The sequence below is a fragment of the Danio rerio genome, chromosome 23, assembly GCF_052040795.2.
Source record: "Danio rerio strain M-AB ecotype USA chromosome 23, GRCz13ab, whole genome shotgun sequence".
Lineage (NCBI taxonomy): Eukaryota > Metazoa > Chordata > Actinopteri > Cypriniformes > Danionidae > Danio > Danio rerio.
In genome coordinates this window covers 49,874,526-49,891,099 of record NC_141043.1, presented here as the reverse complement: position 1 = coordinate 49,891,099, position 16,574 = coordinate 49,874,526, and the positions used below count along the sequence as shown (strand labels likewise).

Genomic DNA, 16,574 nt, shown 5'->3' with positions numbered 1-16,574 from the left:
CGGTTCATTCCACTGTGGTGACCCCGGATTAATAAAGAGACTAAGCCGACAAGAAAATGAATAAATGAATAATTAATGATGCATTTAATAAAGTACATTTCTGTAACTTTTACGTTTAGTCATCAGCAGACACTTTTCTTCAAAGAGACTTATACAAAATGATTGAAATGTTTAAAAATAACAGTATATATGTATTTAATTTGGCATTTCTCTATTTTAATTTATTCATTTTCACATTGAATGTTCTCATAAATGTTTATTTATGCATTGATTTAAGCTGTTATTTTCTTCTTTATGTGTGCGTTTATGAACGGGCAGCACGTTTGCCTCACAGCAAGAAGGTTGTTGGTTTGAGCCTCTGCTGGGTCAGTTGGTGTTTCTGTGTTGAGTTTGCATGTTCTCCCCGTGTTGGCGTGTCTAACACTACAATGAGAAACTGTAAATGCTGCTGGTGTTACACTCGTGCAGTCATTTATTAGTGTAATAATGTATAATAATAGGGCGGCATGGAGGCTCAATGGTTAGCACTGTCACCTCACAGCACTCAGGTCTCTGGTTTGAGTCTCGGCTGGGTCAGTTGGTGTTTCTGTGTGGAGTTTGCATGTTCTCCCCGTGTTGGTGTGGGTTTCCTCCGGGTGCTCCGGTTTCCCCCACAGTCCAAACACATGCACTATAGGGGAACTGATCAACTACATTGGCCGTACTGTATTAGTGTGTATGGGTGTTTCCCAGTACTAGGTTGCAGCTGGAAGGGCATCCGCTGTGCAAAACATATGCTGGAATAGTTGGCGATTCATTCCACTGTGGTGAATAAAGGGAATAAGTTGAATGAATGAATGAATAATATTATTGATTAGTTTGTTTGGTCATGCATGTAGTTGTTGTTATAGTTTGGGCATATATGCAGATATTGATGTGGATATTTACGCATGTAATCTTTGCTATATTTATGCATTCATTCATGTCTAAGGCAGAGTTGTGCTCCAGGAGCTAAAAAACTAGCATAGTAGTATAAAAATCTTTCATTTTACCTCTAAACTCACTTTATGTCACCAAAAGGCAGCTAAAACCTCATCATAACCTCATTAAACACATCACATTAAAACTCTGTATTGTTTCTTAGTCTCTCACTACTCTTGCGTATATTTGTCCAGCAACACCAGAAACCTGTATTAGTGGCCCTTTCTGTGAGTTTTGCCTCTCTGCTATCAGTTGACTGATGCTTTCCTCATGTGCAATTCACGCTGGACTAAAGCATCTGCTAAATGACTGAATATGAAAGCAATAAATGCTGCAGGATTATTGTTTATTGTCAGTTTAAGTTATTGAATGAAGCTGTATGAGTCAGTTGAATCTGTAAGGAGTGCCTCAGGGCTCTGTTCTAGGACCGCTTTATTTCCCTCACAGTGCTCCACATATTACAGCCCGGTGTGTTTATTTGTAGGTAGTTGAATCAATGTGTTGTGATGGTTGTAGTGAGGTTGTCTAAAGGTTGTGTGTTTGATTGACAGGTGGTGGGTCTGTACCGTCTCTGCGGTTCTGCTGCGGTGAAGAAGGAGCTGCGCGAAGCTTTCGAGAGAGACAGTCACAGCGTGGAGCTCTCGGAAAGCAACTATCCAGACATTAACGTCATCACAGGTACTGCTCATCCACAGCACACTGCAGAGTACAGAGTGCGGCACTGTAGAGCAGTGTCTCTCAACCACGTTCCTGGAGGACCACCGGCTCTGCACATTTCTCCTTAACCAAACACACCTGATTCAGGTCATCAGCTCATTAGCAGGGACAAAGACCTGTAAGGGCTGTGACAGACAAAGGAGACACCCAAAACATGCAGTGCTGGTGGGCTTCCAGGAGCGTGGTTGAGAAACACCGCTATAGAGGGTTTCATCAGTCGGCCATATTGGAGAACAGAATGTAAACAAACCCCTGATCTGAATCAAACTCACATCTTTAGATGATTATTGCTGAGGAAAATGATCAGTTATTACCTTTTTTGGGCTGTGTGTGTGTGTGTGTGTGTGTGTGTGTTTGTGTGTGTGTGTGTGTGTGTGTGTGTGTGTGTGTGTGCGTGTGTGCGTGTGTGCGTGTGTGCGTGTGTGTGTGCGTGTGTGCGTGTGTGTATATCTGTGTGTTTGTTTATATATATGTATTTATGTGTGTGTGTGTGTGTGTGTTTGTGTATATATATGTATTTATGTGTGTGTGTGTGTGTGTGTGTGTGTGTCTTTGTGTTTATGTGTGTATATATGTGTGTTTGTGTTTGTGTGTGTGTGTGTGTGTGTGTTTGTATGTTTATGTATGTATCTGTGCGTTTGTGTGTATTTATGTGTGTGTGTGTGTGTGTGTGTGTTTGTTTATGTGTGTATCTGTGCGTTTGTGTGTGTAAATATGTGTGTGTGTGTTTGTGTGTGTGTGTGATTATGTGTTTATCTCTGTGTGTGTGTGTGTGTGTGTGTGTGTGTGTGTGTGTGTGTGTGTGTGTGTGTGTGTTTATCTGTGTGGATCTGTGTGTGTGTGTGTGTGTGTGTGTGTGTGTCTGTCTATGTGTGTGTGTGTGTGTTTATGTATGTATGTATGTGTGTGTGTGTGTGTGTGTGTGTGTGTGTGTGTGTGTGTGTGTGTGTAACGGTGCAGTAGTTGTTCAGGTGTGAAGTCTGTGTCTGAGTCTCCTCATTGTTCTGAGCTCTGCATTCCGGGCTGAATTCCAGAGCGGATCAACAATAGAGCTTCCTCTGGCTGCAGGCGCAGCGAGCATCGGGAACCAGGCCAGCCTTTCACAGCCCTGCTCACACACACACACACAGATATTAGCTTCTTTGTGTGTGTGTGTGTGTGTGTGTGTGTGTGTGTGTGTGTGTGTGTGTGTGTGTGTGTGAATCTGCACATCTCTCCAGAACTAATGAACATTTATACTGCAGATACATCCCATAATCTCCTCCTGTTGAGGAATAACACACTCACACACACTGATCTGCTTTACTGAGCCGCCTGACAGCGAATTCTGCCCTCTGAATCAGCCAATAGCATGAGCTTAAGGGCGGGACAATCTGTTCAATCGACCAATAGCAGTCTGTCACAACATCAGACATCAGAACACACCTTCGCAACAGCATGTGTGTGTGAGCGCGTTTACTTTAATTAACACAATAACAGAGTTTTCAACCGTTTACACTCGCACAGTTTTCCTGCTGCTCACAGTACTGGACTAAATATTCATTCATTCTCCTTCAGCTTAGTCCATTTATAAATCAGGGGTCACCACAGTGAAGTGAACCACCAACTATTCCAGCATCTGTTTTACACAGTGGATGCCTTTCCAGCTGCAACCCAGTACTGGGAAACACCCATACACACTCATTCTCTCTCACACACACACTCTACCGATAGTGTAGTTGATCAGTTCCCCTATAGCGCATGTGTTTGGACTGTGGGGGAAACCGGAGCACCCGGAGGAAACCCACACCAACACGGGGAGAACATGCAAACTCCACACAGAAACACCAACTGACCCAGCCGAGGCTCAAACCAGAGACCTGAGTGCTGTCCCTGTAATAATGAAATGTTTTTGATAATTTAATTTTTTTAATTTGTTTTCATTTAATAGTTATATTTAATAAACTTAAATTACTGTATATTTTTTATGTTTTATTGTTCTGTTTCTATTATTTTATGTTCTTAGTTCCTTTTTTAATCTGGGGTTGCCACAGCGGAATGAACCGCCAACTCATCCAACATATTTTTTACACAGCGGATGCCCTCCAGCTGCAACCCATCACTTGGAAAACAATATGTTCAATTATTTGTATTTGTTTTTACATTTATCAATTGCTTCCATTTAGCTACAGTTATTAATTTAAATGTTTTTATTTATTAGATTTTTTTTATTCACATTTATTTTATTTACTAATTTAAAACGTGTGTGTGCTGTTGGAATTTATACTCAATTCCATGCGTGTTCAGTGAAAAAGGTCAGCAGAGGTTTTTCTTTAAGGTTTAACAAAAGCAATTCATTGATACACATAATAATTATTTGTAATATGCAAATAATATAAATAATAATTCGATTTACAGCAAACAATGCGCAACAGTTTTCATTTCCTGACTTCAGCTTATACCGGCAGGTGGAGTTTAGTGAAGTTCGTCACTTGTCAATCATTCTCCAGTCCTCCATTGGCCACACCCATACATGCGTCTGCTTTTTCTACGAATTCTCTGCTCAACATTAAAGTCTCAGCCTTTCTCACCTGCACACATTCTGTTCAGTTTTAACTCATTTCTGCTGATAGGAGGTTTTTAGCTGCAGAGCTCAATCTGCCTGTGCATCTCTATCAGCTCAATCCACCTCTGCAAACATGCTCCATCAGTACGCAAAGCACACTCATACAGAAGTTCTGTTAATATGTGTGACCTTTAAGCAATACAAATACAATTGTTTAACGAAAAGAAAAAGACAAAAATATATGAATTTTAAATTTATTTATTGTTTATTGTTAGTTTAAGTTCATTTAAATGAAGCTGTATGAGTAAGTTCAGTCTGTAAGGAGTGCCTCAGGGCTCTGTTCTAGGACCATTGTGTAGTGATGTTGTGTGTGTGCGTGTGTGTGTGTGCAGGAGTGCTGAAAGATTACCTCCGTGAGCTCCCGCATCCGCTCATCACGCAGCAGCTGTATGAGTGTGTTCTGGAGGCCATGATGAAGCGGCCGCTGCTGATGGGAAACACCGGCTGTGAAAACACACCAGCCGACTCTCAGCTCACCGTCAGCCTGCTGGACATCCTGCCTGATGTGGAGAAGGTAGCGTGTGTGTGTGTGTGTGTGTTTGTGTGTGTGCTGGTCTATTGGGTTTATGAAGACATGTATAATGGTTATGATATACACTAGCTGACACAAGTCTTGTGCTGGATCCTCGAGCTGTAAGAGCAGCAGATACTATCGGGTCTTCTAGTTGATGATGTGTGAAAGTGTCTGAGGTGTGTTTCTCTGCTGGATCATCTGCTGATCTGCATCAATCATCACCAATACTGCAGAAGACCTACTGGAACCAGCATGGAGCAAGATTCTCACAGAAATCAGTCAAGTCTGGTGAAGGAGAAGTCATGGTTTGGGGTTCATTCAGTATGGAGAGATCTGCAGCATCAACAGCCTGAGGGATCAAGACATCTGTGCTGCCCATTACATTACAAACCACAGGAGAGGGACAATTCTCCAGCAGGATAGCGCTCCTGCTCATACTTCAGCCTCCACATCAAAGCTCCTGAAAGCAGAGAGTGCTCCAGGATTGGTCAGCCCAGTCACCAGACATCAACATTATTGAGCTGATGAAGGAGGACGTGTTGAAGATGAACACAAAGACTCTTGATGAGCTCTGGGATCCTGCTGAAGCTTTCTTCTTCATTCCAGATGACTTTATTAATCAGTGATGTGAGTCATGTCAGAGATGTATGGATGCAGTCCTCCAAGCTCATGATGGAGTCAGACACAATATTCATTCTGTCTCCACTGCAGCAGGACTTTATATTCTATACTGGACATTATTTCTGTTCAGTGATGAGACTTTAGTCTGAGCAGAGTCAGAGCGCACTGTCCTCATCAAATCAGTCAACATCAAGACATGATCAGATTTATTGAGCTCAAATCAGCAAAATCTAGAGGCCTTCACCTTTCATAGAGACACTTCTGACACCAGATCAGCAACTAGAAGAGCAGTTATTATCTGTGTTCCTGAAACACAAGACTAGGTTTGAATGAAAAAATGGAGGTGGTTTATGAGGACATGTATGGTGTCCTCATAATTCAAAATGCTTTTAATAATCATATTTAATCAGCGTTTTTCACATTAATAAATATCCACAGGGTTGCTGTGAGGGTTGGGTTTAGGGGTGGGAGAGGGACATGTAAAGTGTTTTTACTGTATAAAATGCATTACGCTTGTGGAGATTCCTCATAAACCACCAGCTGACTTCTGACTGACTTCAGCTGTATATATACATGTATATATATGTGTGTGTGTCCTCATCTGTAAATATGTGTGTGTGTGTGTGTGTGTGTTCATCAGGCTAGTCTGAAGAAGCTGCTGGACCACCTGAAGCGTGTGGCGTCTCATCACGAGCTCAACAAGATGCCGTGTCAGAATCTGGCGGTGTGTTTCGGGCCGGTTCTGCTGAGTCAGCGGCAGGAGGCGTCCAGTCAGGCCAAGCGCGTCTTCATCGACTCTGAGGAGCTGGCCAGCGCTCTGCACTTCAAGAAGCACATCGAGGTGCTGCACTACCTGCTGCAGCTGTGGCCAGGTCAGCTTCATCACCACCATCATCATCATCATTATTATCATCAGTCATTATCATCATCATCTCAGCCGACCAGATTCTTATTTACAGGCTTCATACGAGCTGCTTAAAGTGCTTGAATTAGGCTTTCAGAAATTCAAGGCCTGGAATACCTGGAAAGCTGGCTTGTTTAGTTAAAAAGGGCTTAAAATTAACGAGGTTTTGTATGCAATTATCAGAAAAAAAGTGTCTCTATGGTCTTAAAAAGTATGTGGTAGTTTTGCCTGTGCTGTTTAATTAAAGATTAATTTTCATGATAGGAGAAATCGACCAGTATTATTGTTAGTGTAAATTCCTATATGTAGCCCTGTGATTTAAGCAATTAAACCATTTAAATAAGTTTATACTTAAAAAAGGCCATAATGAAAATCTGATTTTTTTGTTCAACGTAACTAACTAGTACTCAGAGTATTTTTTTAGTATTAGTATTATTTACAAAAATTTGTATTATTATATCAGTGTAATTGTTTTTTATGTTGAGTACAAATATTCTGTTCTCTTTCCATCTGTGAGGGAAAATCAAGAAATACAATTGAAAAATTGACATGCACATTTAGTGCAGGTTTATTATATTATTAATATATGATTAATAAAAATAATAATTATTGTTATTAATGGTTTTTATTTGTATAAATCAATATAGTTCCTATGCAGTATTTTTATAAATTGCTGAGAAGACATAATACGGTGCGTGTCAGGCTTGGTTTATTATTTTATTAATTATCAATATATTATTAATTAATTATTATATTTTATACATTTTTTGTATAAATCAATAGATAGTTCCTATGCAATATTTTTATGGGTTGCTGACAATACATTTCAGGTGTTCAATACGCTGCGTGTCAGTCTTGAAAATAAAAATAGCTGCTGGAAAAAGTGCCTAAAAGTCCTTGATTTTCATTAGGCTGTGTCTGTATAAACCCTGTATTTATTTTATTTACTAATATAATGTTCATTGTCAGTTCACGTTCATTAAAGTGAAGCTGTATAAGTCAGTTGTAGCTGTAAGGAGTGCCTCAGGGCTCTGTTCTAGGACCGCTTTATTTCTCCACAGTCTGCTGTCTGCCCTTGTGCTGATGCACTGTAGCGAGTGTTGTGACGGCTATAGTGATGTTGTGTGTGTATCTATATGTATAAGGGTTGTGTAGTGAGGGCAGATCTGCAGTGTGTGTTTTGATCACTCTGTATATCTGTGTGTAGTGTGCGTGACTCGTTCAGTACTGCAGTAAAAACACACACACTATAATTACACACATTCCTCTGTTAACCTTCAACTCTGGCCGATCTTCCCCATAGTCAGCCTTTAGAGGAGCCTCCGAACACACCAAACACACTCACTCATATATTCCAATTGTACGCCATTTAAATATCTGTGTCCTTACAGCGAGAATCTAAACCAGGGGTGTCAAACTCAATTCCTGGAGGGCCGAAGCCCTGCACAGTTTAGTTCCAACCCTGCTCCGACACACTTACCTGTAGATTTCAAACAAGCCTGAAGGACTCAATTAGTTTGATCAGGTGTGTTTAATTAGGGTTGGAACTAAACTGTGCAGAGCTGCGGCCCTCCAGGAACTGAGTTTGACACCTGTGATCTAACCATCATTATCTAAAGCAGACCCCTCTGTTATAGTCTGAACACACAGCGCTGATTAACCAGCACAGATAATGTCCACTGATTAACTAATTAAGTTAAGCCCAGCTCATGCGTAACTGTGTGTACAGACGTCATCCCCCTAAACCTGCTGTTGCATTATTTACTAGTCAAACAGCAGAGCTACTGCGCTGATTATGTAGCACTCACTTGTGTGGTTCACTCATTCATTTTCTTTTCAGCTTAGTCCCTTTATTAATCTGGGGTCACCACAGCAGAATGAATCACCAACTATTCCAGCATATGTTTTACATTGTGGATGCCTTTCCAGCTGCAACTCATCTATGGGAAACACCCATACACACACATTCATACACTACGGCCAGTTTAGCCTACCCAGTTCCCCTATAGCACATGTGTTTGGACTGTGGGGGAAACCAGAGCACCCAGAGGAAACCCACACCAACACAGGGAAAACATGCAAACTCCACACAGAAACACAAACTGAGCCAGCCAAGGCTTGAACCAGTGACCTTGACCTTGTTGCCCGCTTGTGTATGTCTATTTAGCTTGTTTTGCTCATGCTGAAGTCATCAGAGGTTTAGAGGTGATCAGGACAGGTAAATCAGGAAAGGTAAACAGGATTAAATTGGTGTGATCCGTGACTCTTCTGCTAGCCCTTCAACTCTTGCTAGCATGCACATTTATCCAAGTTGAAGCTAAAGATGGTGTGTTCTGCTTTTCTGTCCTCCACCAGGTCTAGCAGGGTTTATTGCATGTTTTATATCTGAGCTGGTGTCAGTAGTCAGGCTTGTTTGGGGTTTTGAATCTCGTTTGTTTTTGTTTTTTATTATAGAAACACTGCCGGGGAGTAAGTAGCACTGACTAAGTAGTGTAGTTCAGTTTAGCGGATGATAAAGTGGTATTTTTTAATTGCGGTTTTAATTTTGAGTGGAAGTCAGTATGTTAGTTTGATGTTTCTCAACTGAAAAATGCAGAGAGGGTGGGGCATAGAGTAGCTCCTCCCCTTTAAATAAAATGGCTAATCGCTCTGTCAGTGAGAGAGCTAAGCCAATGAGAAGAAGGGGGCGGGGCATGTCAGATAATAGAGAGGATTTGATTGGTCAGAAGATATGATGAGAAACTGAAGTATGAGAAGACGTCACAGAAATTGTTGATCCATTTGGGCGGAAGTGACAAACTACAAGCTTCGTATGTTTATATTAGTTTTATATTTGCTAAACATGAATTTGGTCAGACCCTAACCCTTAGACCCTAACACAGCTGTGTCCTGTTTTGCTCCAGGAAGGCCACCTTCAGCTTAAGCTCTATTTAAACTCTATTTAAATGGTATTGGGTGCACCAGGCGTAGGGTTGAGTATCTTACCCCCTAAACTTTCATCAGGAGTCTCAAATGCAGATGATCTTACCTGATGATGTTACCTGAGATTCCTGCACTCTACTCCCACAACTCTGAAAGTCAAATCCTGAACTTACACCCTAAACTCCAGGGTTGTCCAGTCCTGCTCCTGGAGTCCCTGCTCCAACCAGCTAATCAGAGTCTTGGCATTCGCTTTAAGAAGCAGATCACCTGGAGTAGGACTGGCCAGACTTACCTGACCTCAACCCTATGATACTAAACACTACATAACATCTGGGGTCTCAAATGCCAAAATCACTAAGTTGATGTGGATTTAAGGAGTAACTTGAGGTCATTGCACCTTCCTTTCTCTATATGTCTAACCTTACATTCTCATCCAGGGTCGTCTAATCTTGCTCTTGGAAAGGTACCTTCTTATTAAATGCACTTGAACCAGCTAGTCAAGGTTTTTAACTAGCTTTTAACTTTCCAGCACATGTGTTGGAGTGCTTTGGAGCACACTGGCTAATTGATATCCTTAAAGTGAACAGACTGAGACTAACATTACATTTCATAATGTGCAGTCATATCATTAAAAGCATTGCTTTTCTTTCTGTTGTAGTTGTGGATGCTCACGGTAAACCTTCATCTCCAGTTCCAGTGGCGGCGACTGCTGTACGAAGGAGGAAAGAGCGTCCGCAGGTGCTGAATCTCACTGAGGTGCACGTGACTGGGGTACTGCGGCCTCGAGCGGGTCGATTAGACAGTCCCAGTAACCGCTACGCTGGAGACTGGAGCGGATGTCAGGACTCATACCTGCAGCAGACCAGCCTGGAGGAGGCCGACTATGATGATGTTCCCAGCGAAGAGCCTCTAAACACAGGCCAGGAGGACCTACCGAAGAGTTCTGCAGATGAAGAAGAGTTTCCTGAGGTGGAGGAGGCAGCGGAGAGGGTTGAGGAAATGCAGATTGAGGAGGAGGAAGATGAGAGTGATGAAGATGAGATGGGAGGATTAGACAGGCTACAAATAGAGGAACCGCTGTCTATTAGCTCCTGCGACGAGATCCTGCCAGATCCCATGGAGCACCAACCCAAAGAGCACACTTACCAGGCCTACATGAAGATCCAGGAGATCAGCCCAGTACTAAGCAATAGAGTCAACCTGCGGGATCTGCAGGAGAGCATCGACACACTTATCGGCAACCTGGAGCGGGAACTTAACAAGAACAAGCTCAACCTAGGGTACTGACTCTTTTGCAGGACGGTCGATATGTGGTGGTGCAGCCCTGGAGACATGGAACGTTCTTGCTCCTATGGGATGCATGTACAAGAAGACATTCCTCACATCTGATTTGTGTTTTTGTTTGTCTCCTGGTCTGTGTTGTTGATCTCTTGTTTTTCTTCTTATGAGAAGAAGTCATTGAACCCCTAAGGGTGCACCAGGTGCCTTCATTGTGTTAAGGTGGTGCTTACGACAGCGAGAGCTTTTTACTTTCTACGGAGGTACATAACATTATAAACCAATGCACTTACGGGGCCTGCCGTTAGAGGTATGGCTCGTTCAGGTACAGGCGTGAAGCCTTACAGTGGGAGAACTCGGTACTACAAATAGATCCCGGGTTATTAACCAGGATTACTCAATACTGCTCAATAAGATCTGGCTTGAACCAGGTTCAACCCTGTAGACAGACTTGAACCAGCTCATCAAGGGCTTAGGATTTACTTCAAGAAGTAGATCAAGATTGAGTACCCTGCTGTAAACCCAACACTATGAATCTAAACTTCATTTCAGTCATCTAAAATGCAGATTACCTTACAGAGTGGATGATACTTTGAGATTCCAGATGCCTAAACTTTAAATATATACCTTTATTCTGAACTAACCCTCACCCCCTAACCCTGTCCTGCTCCAGGAAGGCCAGCTTCAGCTCTGTTTAAACACACTGTAACTAGCAATCAAGGTCTTTAGTTCACCAGGAGTGGGATTGAGTACCTTTCTCCCAAACTTTCCTCAGGAGTCTCAAATGCAGGTGATCTAGTTAGGTGGGGTTACCTGATAGTTTGAGAATCCTGTATTCTGCAGTGTTTAAAATTCTGAAAGTTTTGTCCTAAACTTACACCCTAACTGTCCAGTCCTGCTCCTGAAAAGCTCTGGCCGGTAGTTACAGATCAAAACTCCCTATTTTTTAATCTTTTAATTCCTAAAGGCCCCATACTTCAAACAAAAAACTAACTGAATCATCATTCCAAACAAAGCAGGCTGAAACAAAGCAGGTTCTTTTAGAGTTTATGCAGTTTGCTACAACTCACCAAAGCAAACTTTTGTGGAGAGTTCATTTCTGCTCCTAAAGACCTTCGAGCTACCATGGGTCAATGGAAAAGAGTGGAGTAGCAGAGCTGTACAGGTGTATCTGCACCTGTATAATCATTCACAGAGAGATCTTAGCTTGATGTATAGTGGGGCCCTAACACTGTCCTAACCTTTTCATCCTAACCATAGGAGTGTTCTCTCCTGCTCCAGCAAGGCCAGCTTCAGCTCCACCTAAACACACTAGATTAAACTAGATAATCAAGATCTTGGTTCACCAGGAGTGGGACTGAGTACCTTACCCCCTAATCCTTCAGAACCCTCGTAAGCAGATGATCTAGTTCAGAGGTGGCCAAATTTGGTCTTGGAGGTCTGGTGTTCTGCAGCTCCTACCCTGATTAGACACACATGAACTAGCTAATCAAAGTCTTAAGCTGTGTGATAAACATCCTGGCAGGCGTGTTGAAGCAAGTTGGAGCTAAACTCTGCAGGACACCGGCCCTCCAGGACCGAGTTTGGACTCCCTAAATCTAGTTAGATGGTGTTATCTGGTAGTTTTGAGATTCCTGCACTCCACTCCATAAACACTGAACTACTCTTAAACCAGCAAATCTAAGTCCTATGGCAGGGGTGTCAAACTCAATTCCTGGAGGGCCGAAGCCCTGCACAGTTTAGTTCCAACCCTGCTCCAACACACTTACCTGTAGGTTTCAAACAAGCCTGAAGGACTCAATTAGTTTGATCAGGTGTGTTTAATTAGGGTTGGAACTAAACTGTGCAGAGCTGCGGCCCTTTTGGAACTGAGTTTGACACCTGTGTCCTATGGTAAAGATGAGGTATATCACCAGGAGTAGCAAACATCACAACCCCACCCCTACACCAGGGCTCCTGAACACAGATGATCTAGTAAGGGTGATACTGGTCAGTAGTTCCAGATCCCAGTACTCTCTTATCTAAAGAAAACATTTATTTCCCTAACCCTTAGACCCTGACCACAGCTGTGTTCTGTTTTGCTCCAGGAAGGCCACCTTCAGCTTAAACTCTATTTAAACTCTATTTAAATGGTATTGGGTGCACCAGGCGTAGGGTTGAGTATCTTACCCCCCAAACTTTCATCAGGAGTCTCAAATGCAGATGATCTTACCTGATGATGTTACCTGAGATTCCTGCACTCTACTCCCACAACTCTTAAAGTCAAATCCTGAACTTCCACCCTAAACTCCAGGGTTGTCCAGTCCTGCTCCTGGAGTCCCTGCTCCAACCAGCTAATCAGAGTCTTGGCATTCGCTTTAAGAAGCAGATCACCTGGAGTAGGATTGGCCAGACTTACCTAACCTTAACCCTATGATACTAAACACTACATAACATCTGGGGTCTCAAATGCCAAAATCACCAAGTTGATGTGGATTTAAAGAGTAACGTGAGGTCATTGCACCTTCCTTTCTCTATATGTCTAACCTTACATTCTCATCCAGGGTCGTCTAATCTTGCTCTTGGAAAGGTACCTTCTTATTAAATGCACTTAAACCAGCTGATTAAGGTTTTTAACTAGCTTTTAACTTTCCAGCACATGTGTTGGAGTGATTTTGCATGCATGTGGCTTTCTAAGAGCATTTTCAGGCACCCGAGCCCATTTCCGATCGGGGAGCGACTGATGCTGCGGGTCTAGTTGATTTCGGTCTCATGAGATTAAAACAGCAACTGTTTGAGTTTTTATCCTTCTCACTGTAAAAATACTTTAAACGCCCCCTAAACAAGCTAGGGACATAGTAGTAAATAATAAAATAAATATGTAATACTAGCTAGGCAGAACTTTAACAGAAGAAAATACATTTTTAAATTAAACATAACTTAAAATCGCAGACTCTTTTTGGCTTTGGAACGGGTGCACCCTAAACACGCTGAATCCAGTCAAAATTAAAAACGCAATCGAAATGTTGTCACCATGGCAACACAATGACATCATTAGATGCACAATTGCATCATTCTCAGCAGTCCAGGGATTCAAGCTCATCAGTATTTAACAGACATGCGTATGTGTATGTATGAGTATAGTCGGGATATGTGTTTTCCATGACACACTTCAGTTTGTGCGTATTTAATTGTTCATCAGCTACCTTGTAGTATTCGGCCTGTAGATCAGCCTTGAGTATATGTATGTGTATATTGTTGGATCTATATAATTATATAACCCATAGTCACAGAATGGAGAGGGATTTGGGGGTATTTTATGGTCACGTGCAGGAAATTTGAGCGTTGCATGGTCAAAAGCTTTACGGTCAAAAAATAATAAAGTGTTTTTCTCAGAGTCTCCCACAGCGGGACGTATTTATGCGTGTAGATAGAGATTATTTTAATTACAGTGAATTTCTGTTGTGTTCCATTTGGCAGCTGCTCGCCTCGATGGCTCGGTTGTAGATGTTGCAGGTCTTGTGAATGTTAAGACTCGATCTTTACACGAGCTGTTGGTTTCTGATTGTGCTTCTCCACAGCTGAAATGCTCCAGTCTGTTGTGTGAAAGAGCTAAAGATTTGATATATATATATATAGATAAAGCTAAAATATTTTGGATTACGATAGATCTATATTTTGTGTTCTCAGCTGTTTCCCCAAATCACTAAATGCAGTGAATATAAGGAAGGTTTGTTTCCGGACGGTCACGCTAGATTTGAACAGCATGAATAATCATCATGAGCAACAGCACTGTTATGCATTAAGAAATGTGTCAACATTTAACTGATTTCAATATGCATGCTTCTGAAATGTGTAATGATGCATATTTATAGTGACCAGTCAGGTGTTTAATCTGGTCTCCTGATCCAGGGTCAGGGTGAGCTGCTTTGATCAAACATTCCCCTGTTTGTTTATTTGTTTGTTTGTTTGTTTGTTTTGCTGCGGTTTTGTAAAAGTGACGCTGAGATGAACGTATGACTAAAGCAGATCTTCTTTGTACTGATATTGAGATCACATTAAAGTGTATGTGTCATGCAGCCCTGCAGACTGGCCTGTTCTTCTCCAAATGTCTGGATGTATATTTAGCGCTGTATATTTGCAGATGAGCACCGTCAGCTACAATGAGTCACGTTTTTCTCTAGCGGATTCATGTTTCGCTTGCTAACGTTCCTGTAATTCGTCACTGGAACATTAGCTGGTGATCTGTGATGCATCAACGACAGGCTGAAATATCAGGTGAGGCTGCCAAAGCTCATTTCTGCCACATGCATTTGCCCACATAGAAATCTGATCATATATGCAAATCACATACTTGACATACAACTTCATGTTTGGGTTTAACATATAAGACATTCATATGAAAATTTGAAAGAATGGATGCTTACATATATGTTTTTAAGAATTGGTATTACTAATATGTACACACACTCACCGGCCACTTTATTAGGTACACCTTACTAGTACCAGGTTAAACCCCATTTGCCTTCAGATCTGCCTTAATCCTTCATGGCGTAGATTCAACAAGCTACTGGAAATATTCCTCAGAGATTTTGCTCCATATTGTCATGATAGCATCACACAGTTGCTGCAGATTTGTCGGCTGCACATCCATGATGCCAATCTCCCGTTCCTGTTCTTAGCTGACAGGAGCGGCACCCGGTGTGCTCTTCTGGTGCTGTAGCCCATCCGCCTCAAGGTTGGCCGTGTTGTGTGTTCAGAGATGCTCTTCTGCAGAGCTCGGTTGTAACGAGTGCTTATTTGAGTTACTGTTGCCTTTATATCAGCTGGAACTAGTCTGGCCATTCTCCTCTGACATCTGACCTCATCAACAAGGCATTTGCGCCCACAGAACTGCCGCTCACTGGATATTTCCTCTTTGTCGGAGCATTCTCTGTAAACTCTAGAGATGGTTGTGCGTGAAAATCCCAGTAGATCAGCAGTTTCTGAAATACTCAGAGCAGCCCGTCTGGCAGCAGCAACCATGCCACGTTCAAAGTCTCTTAAATCCCCTTTCTTCCCCATTCTGATGCTCGCTCTGAACTGCAGCAGATCCTCTTGACCATGTCTAAATGCCAAAATGCAGTGAGCTGCTGCCATGTGATTGGCTGATTAGACATAACAAGCAGTTGGACAGGTGTACCTAATAAAGTGGCCGGTAATTGTGTGTGTTTGTATATATATATATATATATATATATATATATATGTGTGTGTCTCAAAATATACAGTATGTTGCATATATTTTATATATATGGGACTGTTTTATTTTATATAAGTGAAATCTAAATATTAATTAATTGTGCACTCAAATGACGAATGCTTGAGCTGAAAATGAGCTGAAACAACACAATTCTTGAGCTGTTTGGTGGATAACTGGATTGTTTTATGCTCAGTTCACGTAAATTTGTAGAAACTAAAAAGTTAATTCCTTCATGTTGTCTCAACACAAATATATTGTGTAGAACGCAGTATTTTTCAGTGTATGTGTATGTAATCAGCCTATATTTCAGTGTGTCAGATGTCTACATGTGTGATGAGGAGATTTAAATGATGCTCTTCAGATATTCTGATGAACTCTTACAGGAGAGTGTGTGATACTCTGGTTTTCCCGCAGGTATGCTGTGGATAAATGTGATTGTGAGCTGATTTCTGCACACCTGCGCTCTCTGATAAACATCCCGAGCGTCTGTCAACATTTGGCTGAACTTCACACGCCTGATTGGCTGAATCACGTCCCAGAGACCCTTTTGATGTCAAACGGAGCCTTCTGATTGGCTGTCCTGTAGAGATGACCTTTGATTGGCCGCCACTTCATAATCATCAGGCATTAAGAGCGTTTATACTGTACAATCAGGCCCATTTCTGCTGGTGAGAGCTGTAAAATTACACGTCTGTCAGAGCAGCAGACGGAGCTTGAAGGAGAAGAGCTTTATAAGGGCTGAAACTGGGCCAGAGTTACTCAAAACTGCCTTTGTTTAGGCAACGGGAAGAGATTAAAGACAGAAAGCGTGGAGATAGACGTCTAATGCAGCT

At 41.9% G+C, this 16,574-nt stretch overlaps 1 protein-coding gene across 16 annotated transcripts in view; it reads left to right on the top strand.

The window, feature by feature from the left end:
- Positions 1-14,579, top strand: part of syde2 (synapse defective 1, Rho GTPase, homolog 2 (C. elegans)) — a 41,331-nt gene extending 26,752 nt beyond the window's left edge. For 2 of the 16 annotated variants that reach the window (XR_015524189.1, XR_015524184.1), the window contains exons 4-9: positions 1,512-1,638; positions 4,615-4,796; positions 6,058-6,289; positions 9,935-11,595; positions 11,803-12,219; positions 12,371-14,579. Coding sequence is in view for 4 of the 16 variants with exons in the window: in XM_087307934.1 (XP_087164060.1) it covers positions 1,512-1,638; positions 4,615-4,796; positions 6,058-6,289; positions 9,902-10,530 (1,170 nt within the window). In the remaining 12 variants the exon portion in view is untranslated. Of the gene's footprint in view, positions 1-1,511; positions 1,639-4,614; positions 4,797-6,057; positions 6,290-9,901 lie in introns of all 16 variants that reach the window. The other 14 variants (XR_015524187.1, XR_015524180.1, XR_015524186.1 and 11 more) reach the window with 8 other exon arrangements.
- The last annotated feature ends 1,995 nt before the right edge of the window (positions 14,580-16,574 follow it).